Below are 25772 nucleotides of genomic sequence, written 5' to 3'. Positions count from 1 at the left end.
TGCTTGATATGAAACCACCACGCTTCAGGCGATGTCTGGATGAACGGCCCCGAAATGAGTTAGGGCAAGCCTATTGCTCTGCTCCTCACACTTCTCCTTTTCTAAGCAACCAGTGGGTACACGTCCCAAGGTACAGCATACAATGATAGCCCGCTGAACAGAGAAGTAACTTTTAAGTAAGATGAGTAAATCTTTAGTCATCAGATTACGCGCTGGCAGCGTGGACAAAACTGATATAGGAAGTCGCTAAAAGATAATAAGGTAAATGACCAAGGCAACCACTCCCACTTACAGCTGAATGTAAAGAATGTCAGCGGTCAACAGAGATTTAGCATCAAATCACGCCACGAGGCGAAAACGGTAAATACTTAACCGTCGTGCGCGACGGAAAAAATAGTTGGAAGAGAGGCACGAACTGTTGGCTGGTGGACCTCACCTATGTTAAACACAAGCTTGGCCTGCATGTATAATCCATCAAAAACATGCACGAGATTTGCTTCCGTAAGATGCACAAGCTTGCAGACTCCAAAACTTAAAAAAAGCGACTTGGCGATATGGTGTACAACTTACGAGGCAAAAAAAGGATTTTGAACGTCACGAATAATGCCACATTAAACGCAAAAAATATGTAAACACAAGCAATCAAAAACCAAAATCACAAAACCAAATCACAACTCTATGATAACTCTATCACTAACGTCGATTTGCAGTAGGGCTTTGGAACATATACTGTGTTCGAACATCATGAATTATTTCGAAGAGAACGATTTAATGACACATAGTCAGCACGGATTCAGAAAATATCGTTCTCGTCAAACACAACTAGCTCTTTATACCCATGAAGTAAGGAGTGCTATCGACAGGGAATGTCAAATTGATTCCATATTTTTAGATTTCGAGAAGGCTTTCGACACCGTTCCTCACAAGCGTCTTCTAACCAAACTGCGTGCCTATGGAATGTCGCCTGAGTTGTGCGGCTGGATTCGTGATATCCTGTCAGAAAGCTCCCAGTTCGTAGTAATAGACAGAAAGTCATAGAGTAAAACAGAAGTAATAACCGGCTTTCTCCAAGGAAGTGTTATAGGCCCTCTATTGTTCTGATCTATATTAACGATATAGGAGACAATCTTAGTAGCCGTCTTAGATTGTTTGCAGATGTTGCTGTCATTTACCGTCTTGTAAAGTCACCAGATGACCAAAAGGAATTGCAAAATGATTTAGGTAAGATACCTGTATGGTGCGACAACTGGCAGTTGACTCTGAATAAAGAAAAGTGTGCAGTTATCCACATGAGTGGTAAAAGAAATCCGCTAAATTTCGATTACGCGATAAGTCACAGAAATCTGAAGGCTGTAAATTCAATTAAATACTTAGGGATTACAATTACAAATAACCTAAATTGAACGATCAGATAGATAATATTGTGGGCGGAGCAAAAAAAAGACTGCGGTTCATTCTGTAAGAAACCTGGACCTCTTTTCTAGAGTCTCTCAATGGAAGCAAATAAGTTGGAATGACGTTTTCTTTTGTTTTCTATCGTGGCTACGGTTTAGTATTCACGTCATTGCGGTTAATGTGGCATACACATAATACGCAACGCTAATAATTCATCTTGACAGTTCATCATTAATAATTTCTCAACAGTAGTTCTGGCTTTATACAGTACATATATTCCACTGTCAGAAGTGTCAGAGAGATTTTCCACTCTGTTGTTTGCGGACTAACGTCTCTTACAACGAATTGACACATTTCCAATTCCCCATCATCCCTGAAATTTTGCAACATTATCACGAAATCATCCTGAATAATATCTCACAGGGTACTAGGAAGGTAGGGAACAACTGGCCCAACCACAATGCACGTGGCATTGACCCAATGAACTGTTCGCCTTTGAGAAGAGAAGCTGACTCACACAGAGGCACGTGACCAGTTATGTCACAACCGAAGGACAGCGGAGAGTAGCCTGGACCCACCCATGTTAATGTTATGTAAATTTAACGTAGCAAAAAAGACTGTAAGCACAAAAATGTAAGCTTACCTGTTTATTTACTGATAAATTCAAATCTACACGAAGAGCCAAAGAAACTGATACACCTGACTAATATCCTGTGAGGCTCCCACCAGCACGCAGAAGTGCTGCAACACGACGTGGCATGGACTCGGCTAATGTCTGAAGTAGTGCTGGAGGGAACTGACACCATGAATCCAACAGGGCTGTCCATAAATCCGTAAGAGTACGAGAGGGTGGAGATCTCTTCTGAACAGCACGTTGCAAGGCATCCCAGATACGCCCAGTAATGTTCATGTCTGTTTCAGCAGAGTGTTCCTGGAGCCACCCTGAAACACTTACGAACGTTAAGGGTGTGGAATTGTCCCGCTGCAATTGTCCAAGTCCGTCGGAATGCGGGGACACAAATGGATGCAGCTGATCAGACAGCATGCTTACGTACGTGTTACCTGTCGGAGTGGTATCTGGAGGTATCATGGGTCACACATCATTCCAACTGCACACGCCTTACAGCATTATAGAGCGTCCTCACCTTGAACAGTCCCCTGCCGACATGCAGGGTCCATGGATTCGTGAGGTTATCTTCATACCCGTACACGTTCATCCGCTCGATACAATTTGAAACAACACTCGTCCGACCAGGCAACATGTTCCTAGTCATCAATAGTCCAATGTCGCTGTTGACGGGTCCAGGCGTGGCGTAAAGCTTTGTTCCGTGCAGTCATCAAGGGTACACGAATAGGCCTTCGACTCCGAAAGCCCATTTCGATGATATTTCGCTGAATGGATCGCACAGTGACACTTGTGGGCGGCCCAGAATTGAAATCTGCCGCAATTTGCGGAAGGCTGCACTTCTGTCACGCTGAACGATTCTCTTCAGTCGTCGTTGGTCCCGTTCTTGCAGGATCATTCTGCGGCCGCAGCGATGTCGGAAATTGATGTTTTACCGGATTCCTGATACTCACGGTAGACCCTTAAAATGGTCATACGGTAAAATGCCCACTTCATCGCTATCTATGTGTCTCATCGCTCGCGCGCCGAGTATAACACCAGATTCAGACTCACTTAAATCTCGTTAATCTGCCATTGTAGCAGCAGTAACCGATCTAACAACTGCGCCAGACACTTGTTATCTTATATACGTAGGCGTTGCCGACCGCAGCGCCGTATTCTGCCTGTTTACATAACTCTGTATTTCAATATGCATGCCTGTATCAGTGTCTTTGGCGCTTCAGTGTAAATAACTATGTAAATTAGTTTTGCGAAATGTAACGAAATGCGATTATTATTCGATAAATAACATTTAAATTCTATAGCAGCAGTTAGTTTGTTTTTTCTTCTTAGAAAGAACGTGAAGAGCTTAAATCACTCTCTACTGTCTAGCCTGATAGGACACACTGCAGTTGCGTTCCTTGCGGATCATTAATTGATCTTCCTTTTCTCATGTATCAGCTTTGGAACAATTTACAATTAAACTAATGTAAATTTAGCACTTCCACTAACAGATTTACGATAAATAAAAAGTTTTAATGCTTTATTGTTACGGCCAACGACCATCAGAAGCTTAACGGATCGTGGCGTTGAGGCGCAATGGCCAGAAACAATTAGTATTCTGACATTTATTCATTCGCAACTTGCTACAGCGTCCCTGAGAATAATTCCCGATCATCACGAACTGTTTGAAAACTTGAATGGAAGCACGGAACCATAAATGATCTGGCCACAGTCTCCAAGCTACAATTACGTTTTGCCCATAAATAAGAGATATCGGCCACGCTAAAGTGATGGTATTATTAAAAGATGTAATCTTTCCTAAATTTTGCAGTGAACACATGGTGTGTCGTGGGGCGATCACTCTGTTTTTAAAATAATTGAAAAGCCACGATCGCTTCAATATCGTTTACTAGATGACCGGTTTCAGCACTCTGAAGGTGCCATCATCGGATCTGTGAAGGTATAACATAACAGGTTTGAGGGAGGACTTACATGAGTTAATTATATACATTACAATTATTACAGAACCACATACCTGAAACGTGGATTAACATTTATAAAACCATATGGACATCAAGACACATGAGGCAGACCATTGGATAAACATCATTGTCACAACCAACAAAAAATAATAAAAAAACTGAACTCATGGTCGTTCTTTCCATAAAATATAAAACTGAAGTCACTATATAAAACTAACACTGCTCGCCTAACACCGGTCGTCATCGTCACTGCCCTATTCCGCGCAGGCCTACCTGCTGTGATTCTAGCGGTTCACAACCGGCCACCAGATAGCGCTGTCCAAGCAGCGCATACACAATCCCACGGTATAACCACTCATTACTACTAAAACACAACTTTCCTGTAACTGTATGAAGGCTTTCACGACCGGATGACATATCTTCTGGTAAACCTTCCGGGATGTAAGGTTGTGGTCCATGAAACTCTTCAGCTCCTAACGTTTCGTCCAGAGCTGCGCTGGACATCTTCAGAGGAGTGATTCTCCTCCGGTGAGTCTTGCCGACTGACGGGTCGGACGTCTGAGAGCGTCTTATATATCGTAGAAAGTGGGTGTGACCAGAGTTACACATGATATGCAGAGATAATCTTTGTCAAAGATAAAAGTAACGGATCAGATTGGAAAGATTTTAAGTAAACATGATATTAGACCTGTTTTTAGACCAACGAAGAAAATTTGTCATGTTCTCCGGTCTGTAAAAGATAAACGCGCTCCTCTATCAGCCAGTGGCGTATATAAAATTCCGTGTACATGTGGAAAAGTTTATATTGGAACAACAAAAAGAAGCGTAAATATACGGTTAAAAGAACACAGAAGCCTTTGCCGATTAGGAAAAACAGACAAATCGGCTGTAGCAGAACACGCTTTTCAGTCAGGAAATCATCAAGTGAGGTTTTCCGAAACAAAAATTTTATCTACGACGACGAACTATTACCCAGGGCTTTGTAGAGAAGCAATTGAAATATATAAACATAGGCATAATTTTAATCGGAAAGAAGAGACCATGAAACTTAGTGATATTTGGACAGTAGCACTACAGAATTGCTAGACAGTTTTATCCGTGACGAAATTACGATCGATAGTTAAGTTTTATCTTTGACAAAGATTATCTCTGCATATCATGTGTAACTCTGGTCACACCCACTTTCTACGATATATAAGACGCTCTCAGACGTCCGACCCGTCAGTCGGCAAGACTCACCGGAGGAGAATCACCCCTCTGAAGATGTCCAGCGCAGCTCTGGACGAAACGTTAGGAGCTGAAGAGTTTCATGGACCACGACCTTACATCCCGGAAGGTTTACCAGAAGATTTCCTATAACTGCTTGTCACATACCCATGCGAAGCCCACATTTGCGCATACATTTCCTGTACATACTATAATCACTATAAAGTACGTCAATTGCAAAGTAAAAGCATCTGAGGAACAGACATTATCCTTTAGCGCCTTACAAAACTACATATTATAATTTACTTTATTCATACAAGGGTGTCAGGAATATGCACACAGAAAGCTGTTCATAACACGACTTAGGTAGAATGTGACGAGCGATTAAAACCTGTATGCTGGGCTTTACCTGTCTAGGCACTATGGTCTTAGATATTGTAAGAGCTAAAAAAATGTATTAACTTGCTATAAAGTCTTTCACCATCTACAGATTCGTTATGAGCAAGATACGAATCAACTACGAAAACCTGCGCAGGCATATGGAATTAAGGAATGCCAGATCAGAAGCAAACCGAAGGGCACAGGAACAGGGCAGAAAATAACATGCGGACCAAGATGCACAGTGACTCCACGTACGCTCCCATCGGCATGGCACTCGTTTCGTCCATGGGCCTCACCGAATGGGGAATAATGAAAAATCATATTACAATGATACCAAAAACACAAGCGTTCTGGCTTCATACACAAATATATGTCTGTAACATATAAAAATGTTTGGCGACTCCATGGAGTGTTCTGTGCACCACGACCAGCTAATGGATATAATTGGAAGGAGAAACAGCATTGGTCGTATTTTTTTGTTTTATTATCCGCAAAATCGATTTTCGGTCACTTAGTGAGCATCCTCAGTGCTGTAATATACAATTAAAATTGGTAGGGACTGGTATCAACAAGCTTAGAGCGATCACAAACCAATGCTGTTTCTTCTTCCAATTATATAAAAATGAATAAAATAAGAGAAGTACGAAGCCTCGCTTGGCGTGCAATGGTATTGATCGAGTAAAGTTTTACTAGCGAAGCTGGCCAACTACACTTCAAGCCTTGTAACAAGTATTTACTTTACCAAGGTAGGCCCTCCTAAAAAACATATAAATAACATTAGCAGCATTCTAAAGGTGGCTTTCGAGCATAATAGATACACAGCACCCATCACAATGTGTGAATAGGTCGCACAGAGTCTCTAGAGCATCCCATGGAATATGTCAAAGAAATTATGATCCGCCGATTCTAACTGGTCGTTCAAGAATTTGCTCGGAAACCTCTTTCTGTTTTTGTAAATTTCGATGTTTTCCAAAACGTCGAGTTTACTTCCTTTCGGTGCTTTGTGCAAGATTTTCATACCCTGCTGCATGTCAGTAATTTTATGGTTCGAATCCCGCAGATAGTCACCCAAAGCGGATTTATTGTGGGCTCTCGTGTGCTCACGAAAACGAGTAAAAAACGATCTCCCTGTCTGCCCCACATAAAAGCCTTTTCTAAATTTTATAGCATTTTTCTGGAAGTCAATTTGGCCACTAACAAAGATGCATCCACCATCAACAATAGCTGTTTTTTTTTCAATTAATTTTAAGTTTTTTCCCAATAATTTCAGCCGGCCGAAGTGGCCGTGCGGTTAAAGGCGCTGCAGTCTGGAACCGCAAGGCCGCTACGGTCGCAGGTTCGAATCCTGCCTCGGGCATGGATGTTTCTGATGTCCTTAGGTTAGTTAGGTTTAACTAGTTCTAAGTTCTAGGGGACTAATTACCTCAGCAGTTGAGTCCCATAGTGCTCAGAGCCATTTGAACCATTTTTGAACCCAATAATTGATTTTAATTTCTGTTTAAAGTCAAATTGTCATTCATTTTAGTAGTGTTGCGAGAGCAGACGCGTCGGCTCGCGTCGACCTCGGCTTCACCTTGCCCTGGCAGCCAGCTGGCCGACAGCTGTGAGATAGTGCGACCCGCGAGAGGTGATAAGTGCCGCACGGCGCGGCGCGCCCCCAGATGGCGCTCGCCAGTCCGCCATGGCGCCGCAGCTGGGCTTGGCGCTCGTCGCCGTGGCGGCAGCCTCCGCAGCCCTGGGGCTCCGGCTGCAGCGCGCGGACCCTTCGGAGGCGGCCGCCCTCGCCCTCCACAGGCCGCCGCCGGTCGGCAACGCCGTCCACCTGCGCTTCCGCGAGACGCCCATCTGGCTGGCCTGCCAGATGCGGGACTCCCCCGCCGACAGGTTCGTCCACCACGCGGCCGCTGCCGACGACGACAACGACACTTCCTCTCTGCCGGACGTCGTTTTCAGAGCCTTCGATACTGGCACCAGGTACGTAGGCAGGGTTCGGTTCTGTTGGAGGGGTGCGGAGGGGAAGGGGGAGACCTTTCGTTATTGTCCGTACCTCCTACCCCCACCCCCTCTCGCGTCTACCCGGCTTTCAACATATCACAGATGTGCGTGTTTTTAATAATAATAATAACAATAAAACAATGTTTCATGTCGTAATAATAAAGAAATTACACAAACAATCCGAAATATATGGAAAATCGAAAAAACTTCCATGTGACTGAAAGACCGCTCTAATCCATCCAAATGAATAGAAAAAGGGAACCACTCAGGTGTAAACAACTGTAGAGGGATCTATGGTTCAAATGGCTCTGAGAACTATGGGACTCAACATCTTAGGTCATAAGTCCCCTAGAACTCAGAACTACTTAAGCCTAACTAACCTAAGGACATCACACACACCCATGCCCGAGGCAGGATTCGAACCTGTGACCGTAGCAGTCCCGCGGTTCCGGACTGCAGCGCCAGAACCGCACGGCCACCGCGGCCGGCGTAGAGGGATCTCCCTCTTACTGGCGACCTAAAAAATCATATCAGCTCGTTTCTTGATTAGAGCACAAAAGCAATTATAACCCAAATTAGCAGAATATCAAGCAGGATTTAGACCGTACGGGCCATCTCCAGAACAAATTTTAACCTCAAAACCATACTCAAAACGCGAGCCCTCAGACAAGAACCTCTCATGTCCACATTCGTAGACTTAAAAATCTCACGATTCGATAGCAGGCCTCACTATTCAAAATTTCTGAAGAGAGGGGGCTAGATCCCAAAACACGAGGACTCATAAAACTAACACTAGTTGGCACGAAATCTAAAGTAAAATTTATAAGAGAAACCACCTTCAAACAGGTGCGAGACAAGGAGATCTCTCCTGTAGAGTGTCGTCCTAGACAAGGTTATGGAATTCTGGGAGAAAGAACTCAAGAAACGTGGGGTTTGGGAGCCCAAAAACAACCTCTACATACCATACCCCGCGTTTGCGGACGCCTTGACGATTCTTACAGACGGCGAAGAGACTGTCGTCAAATACCTCGAGATACTTAAAGCATGTGCTTGAAAAATAGGGTTACACCTCTTATTCGAAAAAACTGAATTCTTGTATTCAAAGACAGAAATCGCGAGCCTGCGTGCTTTAAATACCTCGGCGATTTCATCCAATCGACACGCCTTGGAAAACTCTCACAACAAAATCGGCTCCAAGAAGTCAGAAAAGCATTATGGTTAGTCCATAAACCTCTGCAGCAAAAAAATCCATGCAAAGACAGAAAAAATTCGGCACTGCAACACACTCATGAAACCAAGTGAAACACTAACACCTAACAGAAAAAACGAACTTGAAAATTTTAGTAGTAAGACGTACCAATGACCTCAAAAAACGCAGACGTTAAACCAACCGACATTTTAGAAAGAGACACCTTTAGCCCAAAGTAGGCAAATGAGAAGTTACATCAGACCAACCAAAATAAAACAAACAAACAAAATTCGACATCGACAAAATGACATTAAAAAACAATACAGACTAAAGTGTTCACAAGAATGTAAACAGGTCTTCTCAGAGAGAATAAAAGCCTACTGGAGGAACAAGAACAACCCAAAGAAAAGTTCATTGAGTTGTTTCCTTAACGACTTCCGTTTATCGGGAGAATATAACAATAATCACAAACTGATTAATCATCATTTGTCGATTTAGTCATTGCTAACTGTCATGACCTCATTTCTCTATAAATTTCTTAAGTAACTCAACCTTCGACTGCGTGTCACCATCCACAGCGATCTTCGTGAAGACGCAGGTCGGTAATTTTCTTCGCTTCATCGAACCATCTACACACACAACCACAGTTTTGTATTACCACTTTATTTTGAAATTCATGGCGCAGAAAACAAAACTTGGCGCTGAGGCATGCGTTTATACTCACTTGCAATGTGTCCCGATACCAAAAGAAAAAAAAAATCAAACATTTGTGTAACGACAAAACCGTCTGTTTACCATGGGGAGTTTCTCCAGCTCTTTTGAGTAACATCAGCAAGTGATGGAACGTCCCCTTCCTCGGATGCAGTTTTGAATGCGTCATAGAGTAACATCGATGAGAACGTCAATTCAGCCCTGGTCCAAACTGCCCCACTCTTCAATGGCGATTGTGTACGTCGCGCGCAGATTATGTGGCCTTCGTCGTCGTCCAAAAACAGCCCGATTCAATCGATCCCACACATGTTCGATTGGAGTAATATCCAGGGAATATGCGGGTTACTCCATTCTGGTAGTCCAAGCACACTTAAGGAACGTGTCCACGAGAACACGACGATGAGCACGCGAGTGATTATCCATCATGACGACATTGCCACCAAAATGTTGGCGATACGGTTCCATTATCGGCTGCAGAACCTCGGCCCTGTACCACAGAGCGATGAGAATGCCCTATACAATCGTGAGAAGTCTACGGTGGCCCCATGCCACCCCAAAACTTCACTCCACCACCACTTTTTTACTCATGTGGGATATAGCGTTGGAGGCGTTCGTCACTATCGGGTAATCTCCAGATGCATTCACTGTGATTATCAGGGCGCAAATAGATCCGAGTTTCGTTCATGAATAACACCCTACGCCAATACGGGGGCGCCCATTCTGCATGATCTCTGTAACGGAGTTCACGATGTTGTGGTGTACGATGTAGTGTTTGCCATGGCCGTCGGTAACAGAGATTTGCGTCACGAAATCGTCTCATAACACACGCGGTACATGAAGTCCTGTAGCCTCTTCGAAGGTCGAATTCAGATCTGGAGGACTCAGCCCTTGGATCCTTTGCTAAAAATCGTAGATATCGATCATACAGTGCACTTGTTGAAAGTTGACGGCCTGTGCTCAGCACTATCTGCATATTGGACACGATTCCATGTCTGCACCACATCTTTAGGACCCCAGTACACACGTCGAGTAACTTACCTGGTTAACAATCCTTCTGCTTGCGATTGTCCTTCGTGGCATGATGGATTTCGTCTAGTGGACTTAATCGCAAACATTGCATTTCAAATGCATTTATGCTAACTAGGGCAATATTTCAGAGTGAAATCAGTTGCTGGTCGTAGCCACACATTACCAATTATCTGGTTGGTGCCTAAGTTTTTCTGTGAGTTTAATTAACGTAACAGATATACACTCCTGGCAATGGAAAAAAGAACACATTGACACCGGTGTGTCAGACCCACCATACTTGCTCCGGACACTGCGAGAGGGCTGTACAAGCAATGATCACAGGCACGGCACAGCGGACACACCAGGAACCGCGGTGTTGGCCGTCGAATGGCCAGCATTTGTGCACCGCCGCCGTCAGTGTCAGCCAGTTTGCCGTGGCATACGGAGCTCCATCGCAGTCTTTAACACTGGTAGCATGCCGCGACAGCGTGGACGTGAACCGTATGTGCAGTTGACGGACTTTGAGCGAGGGCGTATAGTGGGCATGCGGGAGGCCGGGTGGACGTACCGCCGAATTGCTCAACACGTGGGGCGTGAGGTCTCCACAGTACATCGATGTTGTCGCCAGTGGTCGGCGGAAGGTGCACGTGCCCGTCGACCTGGGACCGGACCGCAGCGACGCACGGATGCACGCCAAGACCGTAGGATCCTACGCAGTGCCGCAGGGGACCGCACCGCCACTTCCCAGCAAATTAGGGACACTGTTGCTCCTGGGGTATCGGCGAGGACCATTCGCAACCGTCTCCACGAAGCTGGGCTACGGTCCCGCACACCGTTAGGCCGTCTTCCGCTCACGCCCCAACATCGTGCAGCCCGCCTCCAGTGGTGTCGCGACAGGCGTGAATGGAGGGACGAATGGAGACGTGTCGTCTTCAGTTTTGAGAGTCGCTTCTGCCTTGGTGCCAATGATGGTCGTATGCGTGTTTGGCGCCGTGCAGGTGAGCGCCACAATCAGGACTGCATACGACCGAGGCACACAGGGCCAACACCCGGCATCATGGTGTGGGGAGCGATCTCCTACACTGGCCGTACACCACTGGTGATCGTCGAGGGGACACTGAATAGTGCACGGTACATCCAAACCGTCATCGAACCCATCGTTCTACCATTCCTAGACCGGCAAGGGAACTTGCTGTTCGAACAGGACAATGCACGTCCGCATGTATCCCGTGCCACCCAACGTGCTCTAGAAGGTGTAAGTCAACTACCCTGGCCAGCAAGATCTCCGGATCTGTCCCCCATTGAGCATGTTTGGGACTGGATGAAGCGTCGTCTCACGCGGTCTGCACGTCCAGCACGAACGCTGGTCCAACTGAGGCGCCAGGTGGAAATGGCATGGCAAGCCGTTCCACAGGACTACATCCAGCATCTCTACGATCGTCTCCATGGGCGAATAGCAGCCTGCATTGCTGCGAAAGGTGGATATACACTGTACTAGTGCCGACATTGTGCATGCTCTGTTGCCTGTGTCTATGTGCCTGTGGTTCTGTCAGTGTGATCATGTGATGTATCTGACCCCAGGAATGTGTCAATAAAGTTTCCCCTTCCTGGGACAATGAATTCACGGTGTTGTTATTTCAATTTCCAGGAGTGTACATAAAGAGATTTTAGTCATCAGTACTATATTATCCTTTACGGTTCACAACAGTCTGCCAGCACTGGGATTCGGCGACTGTATAGATCACGTTGTTTGGAGGCGAAGAACTCGTTGATCCATGTTCGAAGCGCATTTTCATCCGGAAAGGAAGTTCCTTGTAGGTTGTTCGATAGAAAGGTGAAGACATGGGTGCAGAATGACTTCCCAACCAAACGCCTGTATATCGTTCTTTGTCAGTCTAGAAGAATGCAGGAGACGTGATCGTGGAGTAGCTTCATTTCACGCAGTCTTCCTTCTTGAACTGCGTCTGCAAGACGTCTCAGTTGTTGACAATAAACGTCAGCAGTGACGTTGACACCTCGGGGAAGCAGTTCGTACTACACCGCCCCGTTGCTGTTCCCCCAGATGCATAACATTATCTTTTGTGGATGTGCGCAGGTCTTTGTGCGGGGAATTTCTGCTTTGTTTGGGCTCAATCATTCCTTTCTTTACCTCAGGTTAGCGTAAAGACAGACCATTTCTCATCACCAGTAACGATACGGGATAGGAAAGGTCGGTGCGGCTCACGAGTCAGTTAATGACGAGCAAGCACAGATGCACTTACGGGCACCTGCAGGTTTTTGTGATTTTGGACTAGAGTATGGGGTATCCAAACACCAGATTATTTAATCTTCCCCACTGCATGCAAATGTTGCATAATGATGTTGGCGTTGAACTACAGATAAAAAATAGCAATCGACAGAAAAACCTGTAGCAACAGGCATACTAACACGCAAAACAAAAACGCTAGTAACTTACGCACCAGCCTAAAGTCTCGGAACCATTCGTTTGGGGGTCCATGTTTATCGGAACGCTTTTGCTTCTACTATCGATAGTTCATCACATTTGCCAGTTCTCGAGTACACTAACGTGGATCATTGTGGATTAATGCGTTTAAACGATCTTCATCGAATCCCGAAGGTTTTCCTGAACGAGGGGAGCTACTAATGTGAAAACGATCGTCCTTAAAACGGGAAAACCACTTTCTTGCCGTGCTCTGTTCAAGGCCATTATCCTCATATACGGCGCAAATGTCTCGGGCTGTCTCCGCTGATGTCACCCCTCTATTGAACTCAAACAGAAGAGAATGTCGGAAACGTTCCGAATTTTTCAACGTGGCACTCCATTTTCTACCGTCCAGAGCTCCAATCACCATCTCCAAATGACTAAACGACAATATGTAAACTCAAATAGCAACCGTGAACTACAAATAAAAAATGGCAATCGACAGAAAAGCCTTTAGCAGCGGTACTAACATGCAAAATAAAAACGCTAGTAACTTATGCACCAACCTGTCTCGGAACCATTCGTTTGTGGGTCCATGTTTATCGGAACGATTTTGCTTCTACTATTGTCTGTCTTGTCCGGGCCAATTTTTGCTATTATGATGCATCACGCAGTAGCAGTATGGAGCTATTAATGATAGCAGGGTTTATTAATAACCAATTCAAAATTCACAACAGACGCTCTTTTCAAAAGTCGATTAGTAAATATTTTACAAGGCTGAGAGCTGACAGACTAGGGAAAATGTTGTCTAAACATTGTAAAACTTCAACAATGATTTGGATGTTGAAGTACATAGCGCCTTCTGACCATAGCCGTTCTGCCTTATTTTCTTTCTAAATGCCAAATAATGTCAAAGTAGCTGTACTCTTGTCTATCAATAAAGCTGAATTTTTCACTGTTGTAACAACTGTAATTGAAAAACGTTTTGTTATCTATTGTTCTTACTTGTAAACAGTGTATGCTATTTCTTGGTCTGGGTCTAGTGAAAACTAAACAATTTTTGGCTTTCAGATGTATGATCTCCCTTGTGGGCGATTACAGACAGGAAAAGTATTATCTTCTAATGCAAACTTAGCAATGTGTCACGAAAACAAAATAAACAAAACATTACCGACAACGAAAATCCAAAAATACATTGCTATTACACGCATAAGTGCGGCGTCAATTGTTTAAGTTGTGATTTTAACAGCCGACGCTACCATTTTCTGTTAGTACTGTATCATTTTTGTGTACGCTCACTCCTCAAAGAATTCTGGATTTTAGAACTCTACACTCGCCACAATCAAATGCTTATGACGCCACCAGTCCACTCGCGACGGGGTTGGCGGCAGATTTACGCGGCGGCATGCGACGCCCCACCACAGTCGATTTAGACAAGGAGTTCGCCCGTTTAAAACAGGTATTACGGTACGAATCTCTCACTCTGTAGCTGAGCGTGTGCCGTTCTGAAACTTTCTGGAAGATTAAAACTGTGTGCCATACCAAGAAACGAACCAGGAACCTTATCTGTCAGGGCAGTGCTCTTACCAACTGAGTTATTTTTTTCTTTTTTAAATTCCTTATGTCATCAGACATAGACATCAGAGATTTATTTTGAAGTAGCTGAAAAAGGTCCGTTTCGCTTGGTCTTAAATTTATAGCACTTTCTATCACTTTCACTTTTTCTTCATCTGCTCCAGTCGATTTCCGAGGTTGTACTGATGCATGCTTCTCATCATCATGCATATCCTTCTGAGCTGGAACGTATCCTCACTGCAACAGGACGATAGAACATTCGAGGAAATTCTCGAACTCCCTGGAACCTTCTAGAACTTCTCGAATATTTAAGAGAATTCTAGAACATTCTGGAATATTCTAGAACATTAGCAATCCTTGTGGAAGATTATATAACACACTGGAACATTCTATAACATTCTTCAACATTCTGGAAGGAAAATTCTAGAAGGGACATTCTAGCCCGTCTCGGTCACATTGGCGCTTGATTCCCAGCTGCTTCACTGACTCACTGTAAGAAGTCCATTGCTGCGATGCTCTCTTTTGACACTCATATCCTCGAACCCAACACCTGCAGCTACAAACCAAAACCATCTTCATGGGTGGGGGATGTTGGGCTACCATGCCATGAATCCCTATGGGGTTGCTTGCTGAGTTATAGCAGCATGCACAGACAAGCCGCACTTACATTTTGTTGTGTACATAGATCCGCGTAGTCAGCGCATACACAACTTTTCCACTAGAGCGCGCCTCGCTAAGCACAACAGTGCAGGCGCAGCACTCCTCCGTCTCCACACTACGAGATGGCGCTGCCTTAGAGACGGACCAAATTCTGCTTCTGCCGATCCGTGTATTAATATATAACGCAGCCAAAATGACAAAAAAATATTTTTCACGTTATATAGTTACAAATTAGCATTTTCGTATTTTTTCATTTACTTGTACTGTGAAACCTCGCTTCTTGGAAAATTTCGCAATTCTAGGTCAAGCTGAAGTACCATATAGGTTTTGATGAGTCAGTTTTCGAGTATCAAAATATGTGACATGAACGGCTATATCTTTTGATTGCACTGAGTCAGAAGCTTTGACATTCTACACCGTCAAGGAACTATAGACTTTAGTATGTGTTATGAATTTGAACTTGATACGTCAACTCGTTCCTGAGGAAAAGGGTATTAACAATCTGACAGACAGAAAGATAGACAAACAGACAGGCAACAGAGCGATAGTATAATGGTTCCGTTTTTACAGATTGAGGCATGGAACCCTAAAAAGTATGCTGTTCAATTGATTATCTAGATCATCCCCCTTCAAGGTACAACTCGCTATGTCTCACGTGTTCCCATACAGAAGATGATCAAAAATCGCGCTGAAAATGTGCCATATAATGATTTTTCTTCAGTGCTCCAAGACAGCCAAAGTATGCAACAAAAGAAAAAAAAGTGGTTCCAGCAATAGGCTGCAGCACAGGCCCAGCTCCCAGAAAAAAGTATCATGAAAAGAGAATTTACCAAGAGCAAGTGCACCATTTGATACAACTACTACTCGGAAACCTAGAGCAGCAGCTTGAAGGTTGTAATATTAGTATCTGGTCGATAGCTTAAATAAACTTACATTCGATAATCTAACCATCACAGCCGGCCGGAGTGGCCGAGCGGTTCTAGGCGCTTCAGTCTGGAACCGCGCGACCGCTGCGGTCGCAGGTTCGAATCCTGCCTCGGGCATGGATGTGTGTGATGTCCTTATGTTAGTTAGGTTTAAGTAGTTCTAAGTTCTAGGGCACTGATGACCACGGCAGTTAAGTCCCATAGTACTCAGAGCCATTTTTGAATCTAACCATGCAGGCTAATAAAAGCCATACAATTTGTGTAAAAATTACTTAGATCGTCGCTGAGTAGCGACCACCTGGTATTTCAAAGAATATCTTATGCGCCACGGCGCAGAATACGATTTGTACATGGATTGTATCGATAGCGATATTTTGTGTTTCTTATTTTTTGACAGCTGAAGAACTGTAGTTCTCTTCTGTTACCACAGGTCTGATATATTTTTTAAAGACGGCGGACGCGAAGGTGTTGCAGTCCGCAGTCACTAATTAGTTATTATAAAATATTAATATTGTTCAGTGCTATGTAAGAATTTATGTGTGCATCTAAGATGAAATATGGAAGATAATAAAGGACTTTATTTAAAGAAACAGCCAGCAAGATAGAAAATTGAAATTGTGTGGAGCCTATTGTTAGCAGTACTGACTAAGGTAATTAAATTGGTTATTGTGCTCTTAAATGTTGTAGTGCCTTCTTATTACTTAAAGTTTTTCCATGCTATCCATCTCCTATTAATGGCAACAGAAATAACGGTGTTTTTATAGTTTTCATGCAGCTACCAGGGACCGACTGCATGTCGGAAACGTCGTAGCTAAGGCAGAAGGCGTATTGCCATTTACCTTGTTTGTGATTTAAAACCAATTTCTTTTAACGTGTGTTGTAGTATAGCAAAGAAAATTTCCAGCTCTGTCTGGCCCCTTAGGTTTCTTTGTTCGTAGTTGCTATGTCTCTTATCCGGTCGTGATCGAACATGATGACTACACAAATAAATTAAGTGGCAATGCGAACTCTGTTCATAAGCTTGAGAAGGCTACGCCTTCTGCAAACGATTTCAGGTGACATATAAACTATCACATACAGTACTTGCGTTTTTCCCGCCAAGAAGTGGTGCAAAACTCACAACAGATTTCTGAATCTTCACAAGAGAATAATAATTTAATCAAAATATAAACATTTTTTAAAAAGCCACCACAAGGTGAAGAGTAAATTTAATAGGTGCGAAGTGGAACGAGCGTTTTTGAAACCTCCACCAGCGATACAAATTTATTGAAAGCGATATGAAAGAAATTCAAAATGAATTTACAATGCTTGCAACTTAAATTGCCCATCACTTGAAAAAATCACCTGGGTGACCTCCGTTTTCTTTCACATGCATTTCAAATCTTTTACGGAAGTTAGACGTCACATCTTCCAGGACTGGCACTGGAATTCGATTAAATTAATCCTAAATTTGATCCTTCAGTTACTTGATGGTGTATGGTGAGTCACACCGGAAATCTGAGATTTCAAATTACTCCAAACGAAGAAATCACACGCTCAAAGGTCAGGGTATATTCGAGGCAGTCAATTAAATGCCGCGAGGTATGTGGCCCTCTCTTGTTGGAAGAATTTGTGTACAGTTACAGGAAGATGAGCAAGTTGTCGAAATAGTAAATGGTTCAGCATGTGAACGTAACGTTCTGTATTCACAGAGACACCATTGCCACGATAGTCTTAAAAAAAAAAAAAGGCCCTATGATTCCAAAGAATGATACACCGCATCTCATTACGATGAAGTATTTCATGGTTTTCACGTGACCAGTATCTAAAGATTTACTTGTTAAAGCCTGACACACGAAAATTGATCCGGCCATCGTGATTTAGGTTTTCCATGATTTCTCTAAATCGTTTCAGGCAAACGCCGGGATGGTTTCTTTGTAAGGGCACGGCTGACTTCCTTGCCAATCCTTCCGTAATCCGATGGGACCGATGACCTCGCTGTTTGGTCCCCTCCCCCAAATCAGCCAACCAACGAACAAAAATTGCCTCATCGCTCACGATCAGATTGTCGAAAACGCCTGGTTGTCGTTCACGAGTTCCAACTACTCCTGACAAAAGCATACTGTCTTTGGGATATAGTCTCCATTAACTTTTTGCACAATTTTTTTACTTGTGTTATTGCGATTAGTTGTACAATATTCGCCGTTCACTGCGATCCTATATGTAAAGTTGCAGTGCTTGCCTGTGTGCCGAACGCGAGGGACTTCAGCTAAAGGTTTCTTTCTATCTTCAAACATCCTTTGCTACGCACACGTTGTTTTGCACTTCGACCCCTCTTTCGCACATTGTCATCTGTTCTCTCAAAGTTCTGTACCCACACTCTGATAGCACGTGCCGACGGGACTGGGACATGAAGATTGTAATGGACACGAAATACACACTGCATGGCCACATGCCTTCACGGCAACAGAGCGTTGATCTCCGGTCCACGACGCCATATTGACTGAACATCGACAGCAGGGCCAATGGCAATGGTTTGTCGTCCAGATGGCACCACTCCTGTTTTCTGATTCCTAGCGTAAAGCGCTATTTCTAAGACTGCCAAATCGCGTGTTTCACTGCCCCACCTGTTATTACGTACGACAACCCACCGGACGCCATGTTGATTTGACCTTGTAACGCACCACAACACTTACATCCACGGAATTGCTCACACAGTCAAGTACGAATTCCAGGATGAATCTTCCACTTAGCAACGGAGTTTGCGCTGATTTCAATCTTTCTAGCAGATTAAGACCTTAGCCTTTTGCAAGTAATGCTCTTACCTACTGAGTTATCCATGCACGACTCGTTACTCACCTTGAAGACTTTGCTTTTGCTACTACCTCCCTCGTACTCTCTAAATGTCGCAGAAGCTTTTCTGTTTACCTTGCTGGCCTAACACCTGTGGAAGAAAAGATAATGTGGAGAAATAGTTATCCAACTGATAAGAGGATTGTTTCCTTAACGAATATTATACATTGCAGCTCTTTTTGTAAGAACATGGGCCCACAAAAAACAAGGTTCCGAGTTGGAATCCTGGTCTGGCACACAATAATGCAATAATGAATCGTATATGTCTAAAACGGCATCAGTGTATAATTTGATGATTCTGTGTTAGCTGTTGCTTTGGATACTACATATGTAATTGCACAAATGACATTAAAGGGATATCAGTCTGTCAGTTAGTGTACACTTTATAGGACTCTGAAAAACAATGTTGTTTTTATAAGTCAATGACTCACGCCTATTTAAAAACAAGAGGTATCAGTCGCGACTCGTGCCTCTTTGAAATTAAAGCTTAGATTATGGCACTGAGGATGTTGCATATAATTAAATAGTTTCTACTCAACCCTCCTCCGGAGTCCCAATGAAACGTACAAACGATTATGTAAAAAATATACCACAATAGTAAACCGAACTTCGTCTTATTCTCAAACAACAGTTCAGCTCTGAGTAAGAATCACATTGTCAGCAGATTTCTGTTGTATCTAACCGGCTTTGGGAAATTAATCGAAATTTAGCATTATTTTCCAGTGAGTGGACACTCTTTTTTACCCTGCGTCAGGGATTTCCGTATTATAAAAAGGAAAAGAAGTAAATATGACAGATTACGAGTATTTACTGTGCATGACGTCACAGATGTGATTCAAGTTCGAAACCAGGTACATTTCTTGTTAGAGAACTTGCTGCTTCCGAAATGTTAGACTTCAAGTCAAGGTGGCAATCGTACTATAGAAAGACAAGACTTTCTGAAAAAGCTGGAAATACTGGAAGATAAAGGATTATGACGTTCTCTATGAATACACTTTTTCAGAGTTATGTTTCCGACAACACAAGGAACGGTTGTTTTATAGCTTCTTCAACGATCAGTGGTCTGACTAGTCACACTTAACTTCTAGGTCTTCGTCGTGGTCCGCTGAGTGCACCTGAAAAGCTATCTTATCCATCAGGAAAGGTTGCAAGTGATCCAATACAATCATGAATTTGAACAAACTTCAACGTTATCAGCTTAATGAACCCGTACCGTACTATGAAGAAGTTTTGAAGTGATCTGTAAAGAAAGACAGCCACACTTATTATTGATGTAGAATGATGAATTGGTATTATGAAATCTAGAACTGTACGTGTTACATTTTATAGAATCAAGATAATGTTATGTCAATAAAAATATGCGTCAGTACCTTTTAGATGAATTTTTAAAGGCATCAGTTTCCAGGTTTTAATTATTAATTATATTACCAAAGTACACTGTTCAAAGGAACGAGGGGGGGTCACGTGTGTCAATGTCCGGTATGTTACATCTGTCGTGGTACAGGCGATACGCGTGATCTTCGCACGGCTTGAGATCATCGCTTTCAGTGTAGAGAACATTTAAAATCATTCGCCATCTGCTGCCTGTGTTATGCAAATAGCGTCAGATGACCGCTCAGAAGAGAGTGAGTACAGGTGCCCCAGTGTTTTTAGTGAGCCACACAGATGGCGGTTGTCATTTGTGGATTTCGTATTCAACCAAGCACGTGGAATACGGCATCTTCATGCAATGCAAGTAGCAAGGGCGGTCAGGTTCATACAGAAAAGGATGGACTTTCGTTCGTTTAGCTGCATGTACCAATGCCCCTCTTGTGTCATCGGTAGGTTGTGGTCACGTTACAGGTAGGCAGGTCAGTACACATGGCGAGCTGGACAAGGTCGCCGACGCACTGCAACCCCACGTGAAGGCCGATATCTGGCCGTCTCTGCCATTGTCCGGATACCGCCAGAGCACTGTAAAACGATCCCTGAAAGGCCGCGGGAGTCGCTGAGTCCGATCACACTGTAATGAACGTATTACGAGAAAGAAACTGACGACCCATACGTGCTGTTCGAGTACTCGCTTCACTCGACGTCTTGCAGCTCGTCTTCAGTTCTGCCATCCGCATTTAACGGGCAACTCCGTCACTGGCGAAACAAGTTAAAAAAATGGTTCGAATGGCTCTGAGCACTATGGGACTCAACTTCTGAGGTCATTAGTCCCCTAGAACTTAGAACTAGTTAAACCTAACTAAGGACATCACACACATCCATGCCCGAGGCAGGATTCGAACCTGCGACGGTAGCGGTCTCGCGGTTCCAGCCTGCAGCGCCTAGAACCGCACGGCCACTTCGGCCGGCCGAAACGAGTTACTCACAGACGAGTCCAGATATCTTGTGACGCAAGGTGATGGTCGTGTTCATGTGTGGTGACGCGTGGTGAGCAGTAACTGCCAAATGGTGTCTAGGAAATCGACAGATTTCCAAGGTTCTGTGATGTGGTGAGGCTTCAGTGTTGACAGCCATACGTATCTTGTCCTCCATGGTCACTTAACCACCAGAATGAACATCGAACCGGTCCTGTTGGATCATGCGGCGGCTGCTGCATAAGGCCCTGAATTCCTTCTAATGACAGAGCACATGTGGTGGGCATCGGAAGGGATGTCTTGCAAAGCCTGGACATTGAAGTAAAGGAATGGCACGCGATGAGTGCCAGTCTAAGCCCCATCGGGTGTATGTGGGACATGGTGTTCGTCATCGTCCTGTTCCAAGAACTCTCATGGGCTCTCATTGAAGATTGGGAACGGATACCTCAGGGTGGAGCATGCTACGTAGCTGTCAGGCAGTGATAAACGCTCACGGAGGTCGTACACGTTATTGAAAGTTTCAAAGGCCAATGATAAACGCCCAGGATGGTGGGGCGAATGGTGGTTTCCTCTTTGTTTTCGACACCTGTCGGACATTTCAATTCTTTTTATGGAAACGATGTAGGATGTAATGATGTTTCGTTGTATACTTCATTTGTGGAAGATAAAAGTATAATTTCGTTACATCCCCGGTCCTCAGTTACTTCTCAATGGAACATGGCAGACGTCCCACTGATTCTTTTGAGCATTGTATAACATTAGAAATTTAATGTCTTATCTCATCCTCAAATTGGACTCGCATTCGGGAGAACGACGGTTCAAACACGCGTCCGACCATCCTGATTTAGGTTTTCCGTGGTTTCCCTAAACAGCTTCAGGAAAATGCCTGATGTTTCCTTCGAAAGAGCACGGCCGACTTCTTTCCCCATCCTTCGCTAATCAGATCGGACTGACGACCTCGTTGTTTGGTCTCTTCCCTCCAAATCAACCAGTCAACCTGAAACGCCCTGCTACACCCGCAGAACAGGACAGATAGTTGGAATTGTGGAAAGGGGCCAAAATGAACGGCTGTCAATTACTCTCGAACACATATAACTTTATTTATTTGACCAAACGTTATAGTACAAATTTTTGAACTTAGTTATTGGCTGAATACGCCACATTATCTTATGTCTTAAGGGCACGACCACTTTAGTAGAGAAAAACGGCTAAAAGCCATTAACCCAAAATTCAGACGCCAAAGAGAATATTTAGAGGGCAGAAGGCCTCACATTAAGTAAGTTCTACAATTTGGCTGAAGGCCCAAAATCTAACACTTGAAAAGCAACAACCTTAATTTAAAGACAGCTGAAGGCCCATGATTTAAGACTCAAGGTAAAATTAAATTAAAAAAAAAAGACAAGGCAGAAGGCCTTATCTTCAATTAGGCCAAAAGCCCCAAACAGTCTGATGCTCGAAAGACAAAGATCCTTAATTTAAAAACGGCTGAAGGCCCCATGACTTAAAACTAAAGGTAAAATAAAATTAAACAACAGAGCCCTAAATTAGGCTGAAGGCCCCAAACAATCTAATACTTGAGAAGCAAGGAACTTTAATTTTAAAACGGCTGAAGGCCCATGACTTAAAACACAACTAAAATAATTTTTAGTAGGCAGAAGGTCCAAGGCTTTATCTTTAAACAATATATTTGTGATGTCACCGCCAGACACCACACTTGCTAGGTGGTAGCCTTTAAATCGGCCGCGGTCCGTTAGTATACGTCGGCCCCGCGTGTCGCCACTATCAGTGATTGCAGACCGAGCGCCGCCACACGGCAGGTCTAGAGACACTTCCTAGCACTCGCCCCAGTTGTACAGCCGACTTTGCTAGCGATGGTTCACTTACAAATTACGCTCTCATTTGCCGAGACGATAGTTAGCATAGCCTTCAGCTACGTCATTTGCTACGACCTTGCAAGGCGCCATTACCAGTTACTATTGATGCTGTAAAACATGTACCGTCAACAGCGATGTTCACCATTTATGGATAAAGTTAAGTATTCCACAGCTACGTCCTTTTTTGCTAGTGTAACTCCCTTGTCCTGTTCCAGACCTCACGCCAGCCTGCGTGAGCTAAAACGCGTGCCTTTCGGCTTCCTCTCATAGTGGGTTGGCTCTCTTGCCAATCCACAACAATACTAATCAGGCTGAAGGCTCAAAAAATCTAACACTTGACAAGCAAGAAACTTTTAATTTTAAAATGGCTGAAGGCCCATGACTCAAAACACAACTAAAACAATTTTTAGTAGGCAGAAGGCCCTAGGCTTTATCTATAAACAATATTTTAATCAGGCTGAAGGACCAAACAATCCAACACTTGACAAGCAAGGAATTTTAATTTTAAAGCGGCTGACGGCCCATGACTTAAAACACCAGTAAAAAGAATTCAACTTTAATTCAAAACTATCGGCTATGAGCCATACAAATACACACAACAGAAAATAAGAAAAGGCAGTGCAGCTACCAGCGCTCAGAAGTTTCGGGGGTTGGCCAACACTTGAAATACTAACGATCACTTAGGTGAGTCAGGCAGTCGACCCAACCATTCTCGATCCGACGACAACCCAACCAACGGACAGTCAACGGACCCACCGACAGGGTAACTTGCACTCCACTCGACCAGCACACAACCGGGAGTTCAATGCAAAACGTAAAGGGCATGGAAACCCACAACAACGCATACATTAAGCTGTGAAACTACACACCGTGCTGGACAGCGACAACACGGCGAGGAAAGGACACTGCCTGTATTTACGTCAACGGCCAGGGCACGTACCCGAAACGTTAACGGCCACAAGGCAGAAAATTCCGCTGGAGCACTTCAATTGCAAATAACGAAATACAGTTAGACTCCACCGGACGGTGGCTAAACCTTCGCCAACTCGAACGCACACGTTGTTGCTCGCGGGAATGTCCCAACAGCCAACAACGAGAACCAGACGGCACAATATGAACAGTCTTGAATTGTTGATAAATTAAATCAAAACTCAACTCTTGTGTCCAGGGTCGGTGAGCCACGGACCTCGTAACAATGGGAACAGCGTCACACACTCCGACACTGCGTAGAGACCGCCAGCGAACCCGCCCAAACTACGCCAGCGCGGCCGCCCAAACTACGCCCGCGGAAATTTCCTCGCTGCTCCACGCCAACCGACCGACTACTAACACACGGCACAGCCGGAAACTATAAGCACCAGGCCAAAAATAGTACAAGGGGCGAATATCGATACACACCACTCATGCCTCTCACGGAGAGAGCGAACAACACCACAATCGCAGTAACCGCGGGAAACCAAACACAGAATAGGAACCAAGGCTTAAGCCAACGCATACACGAGCCCAACACGGCTACAACCAACCATCCTCACATTTGCATCATTTAACATAAAAATGAGAATAATGATGCCCATATAAAGTTATTATACACTACTGGCCATTAAAATTGCAACACCAAGAAGAAATGCAGATGATAAACAGATATTCATTGGACAGATATATTATACTAGAACTGACATGTGATTACATTTTCACGCAATTTTGGTGCATAGATCTGAGAAATGAGTACCCAGAACAACCACCGCTGGCCGCAATAACGGCCTTGATACGCCTGGGCATTGAGTCAAACAGAGCTTGGATGGCGTGTACAGGTACAGAGGCCCATGCAGCTTTAACACGATACCACAGTTCATCAAGAGTAGTGACTGGCGTATTGTGACGAGCCAGTTGCTCGGCCACCATTGACCAGACGTTGTCAATTGGTGAGAGATCTGGAGAATGTGCTGGGCAAGGCAACAGTCGAACAATTTCTGTATCCAGAAAGGCCCGTACAGGACCTGCAACATGCGGTCGTGCATTATCCTGCTGAAATGTAGGGTTTAGCAGGGATCGAATGAAGGATAGAGCCACGGGTCGTAACACATCTTAAATGTAACGTCCACTGTTCAAAGTGCCGTCAATGCGAACAAGAGGTGACCGAGACGTGTGAACGAAGGCACCCCACACCATCACGCTGGGTGATACGCCAGTATGGCGATGACGAATATACGCTTCCAATGTGCGTTCACCGCGACGGCGCCAAACACGGATGCGACCATCATGATGCTGTAAACAGAACCTGGATTCATTCAAAAAATGACGTTTTGCCATTCGTGCACCCAGGTTCGTCGTTGAGTACACCATCGCAGGCTCTCCTGTCTGTGATACAGCGTCAAGAGTAGCCGCAGCCATGGTCTCCGAGCTGATAGCCCATGCTGCTGCAAACGTCGTCTAAATGTTCTTACGGATGATTGTTGTCTTGCAGACGTCCCCATCTGTTGACTCAGGGATCGAGACGTGGCTGCACGATCCGCTACAGCCATGCGGATATGATGTCTGTCATCTCGACTGCTAGTGATACGAGGCCGTTGGGATCCAGCACGGCGTTCCCTATTACCCTCCTCAACCCACCGATTCCATATTCTGCTAACAGTCATTGGATCTCGATCAACGCGAGCAGCAATG

At 44.3% G+C, this 25772-nt stretch overlaps 1 protein-coding gene across 1 annotated transcript in view; it reads left to right on the top strand.

Moving 5' to 3' along the window:
• Positions 1–7234: 7234 nt before the first annotated feature.
• LOC126100936 (uncharacterized) overlaps positions 7235–25772 on the top strand; it is a 59068-nt gene continuing 40530 nt past the window's right edge. The window contains exon 1 of the mRNA XM_049911600.1: positions 7235–7545. Coding sequence (XP_049767557.1) covers positions 7253–7545 — 293 coding nt within the window. The 5' untranslated portion in view covers positions 7235–7252. The remainder of the gene's footprint in view (positions 7546–25772) is intronic.

This window comes from Schistocerca cancellata, chromosome 9 (assembly GCF_023864275.1).
Source record: "Schistocerca cancellata isolate TAMUIC-IGC-003103 chromosome 9, iqSchCanc2.1, whole genome shotgun sequence".
Classification (NCBI taxonomy): domain Eukaryota; kingdom Metazoa; phylum Arthropoda; class Insecta; order Orthoptera; family Acrididae; genus Schistocerca; species Schistocerca cancellata.
The sequence above is the reverse complement of the archived record's forward strand: the minus strand, read 5'-3'. Positions and strand labels throughout refer to the sequence as shown.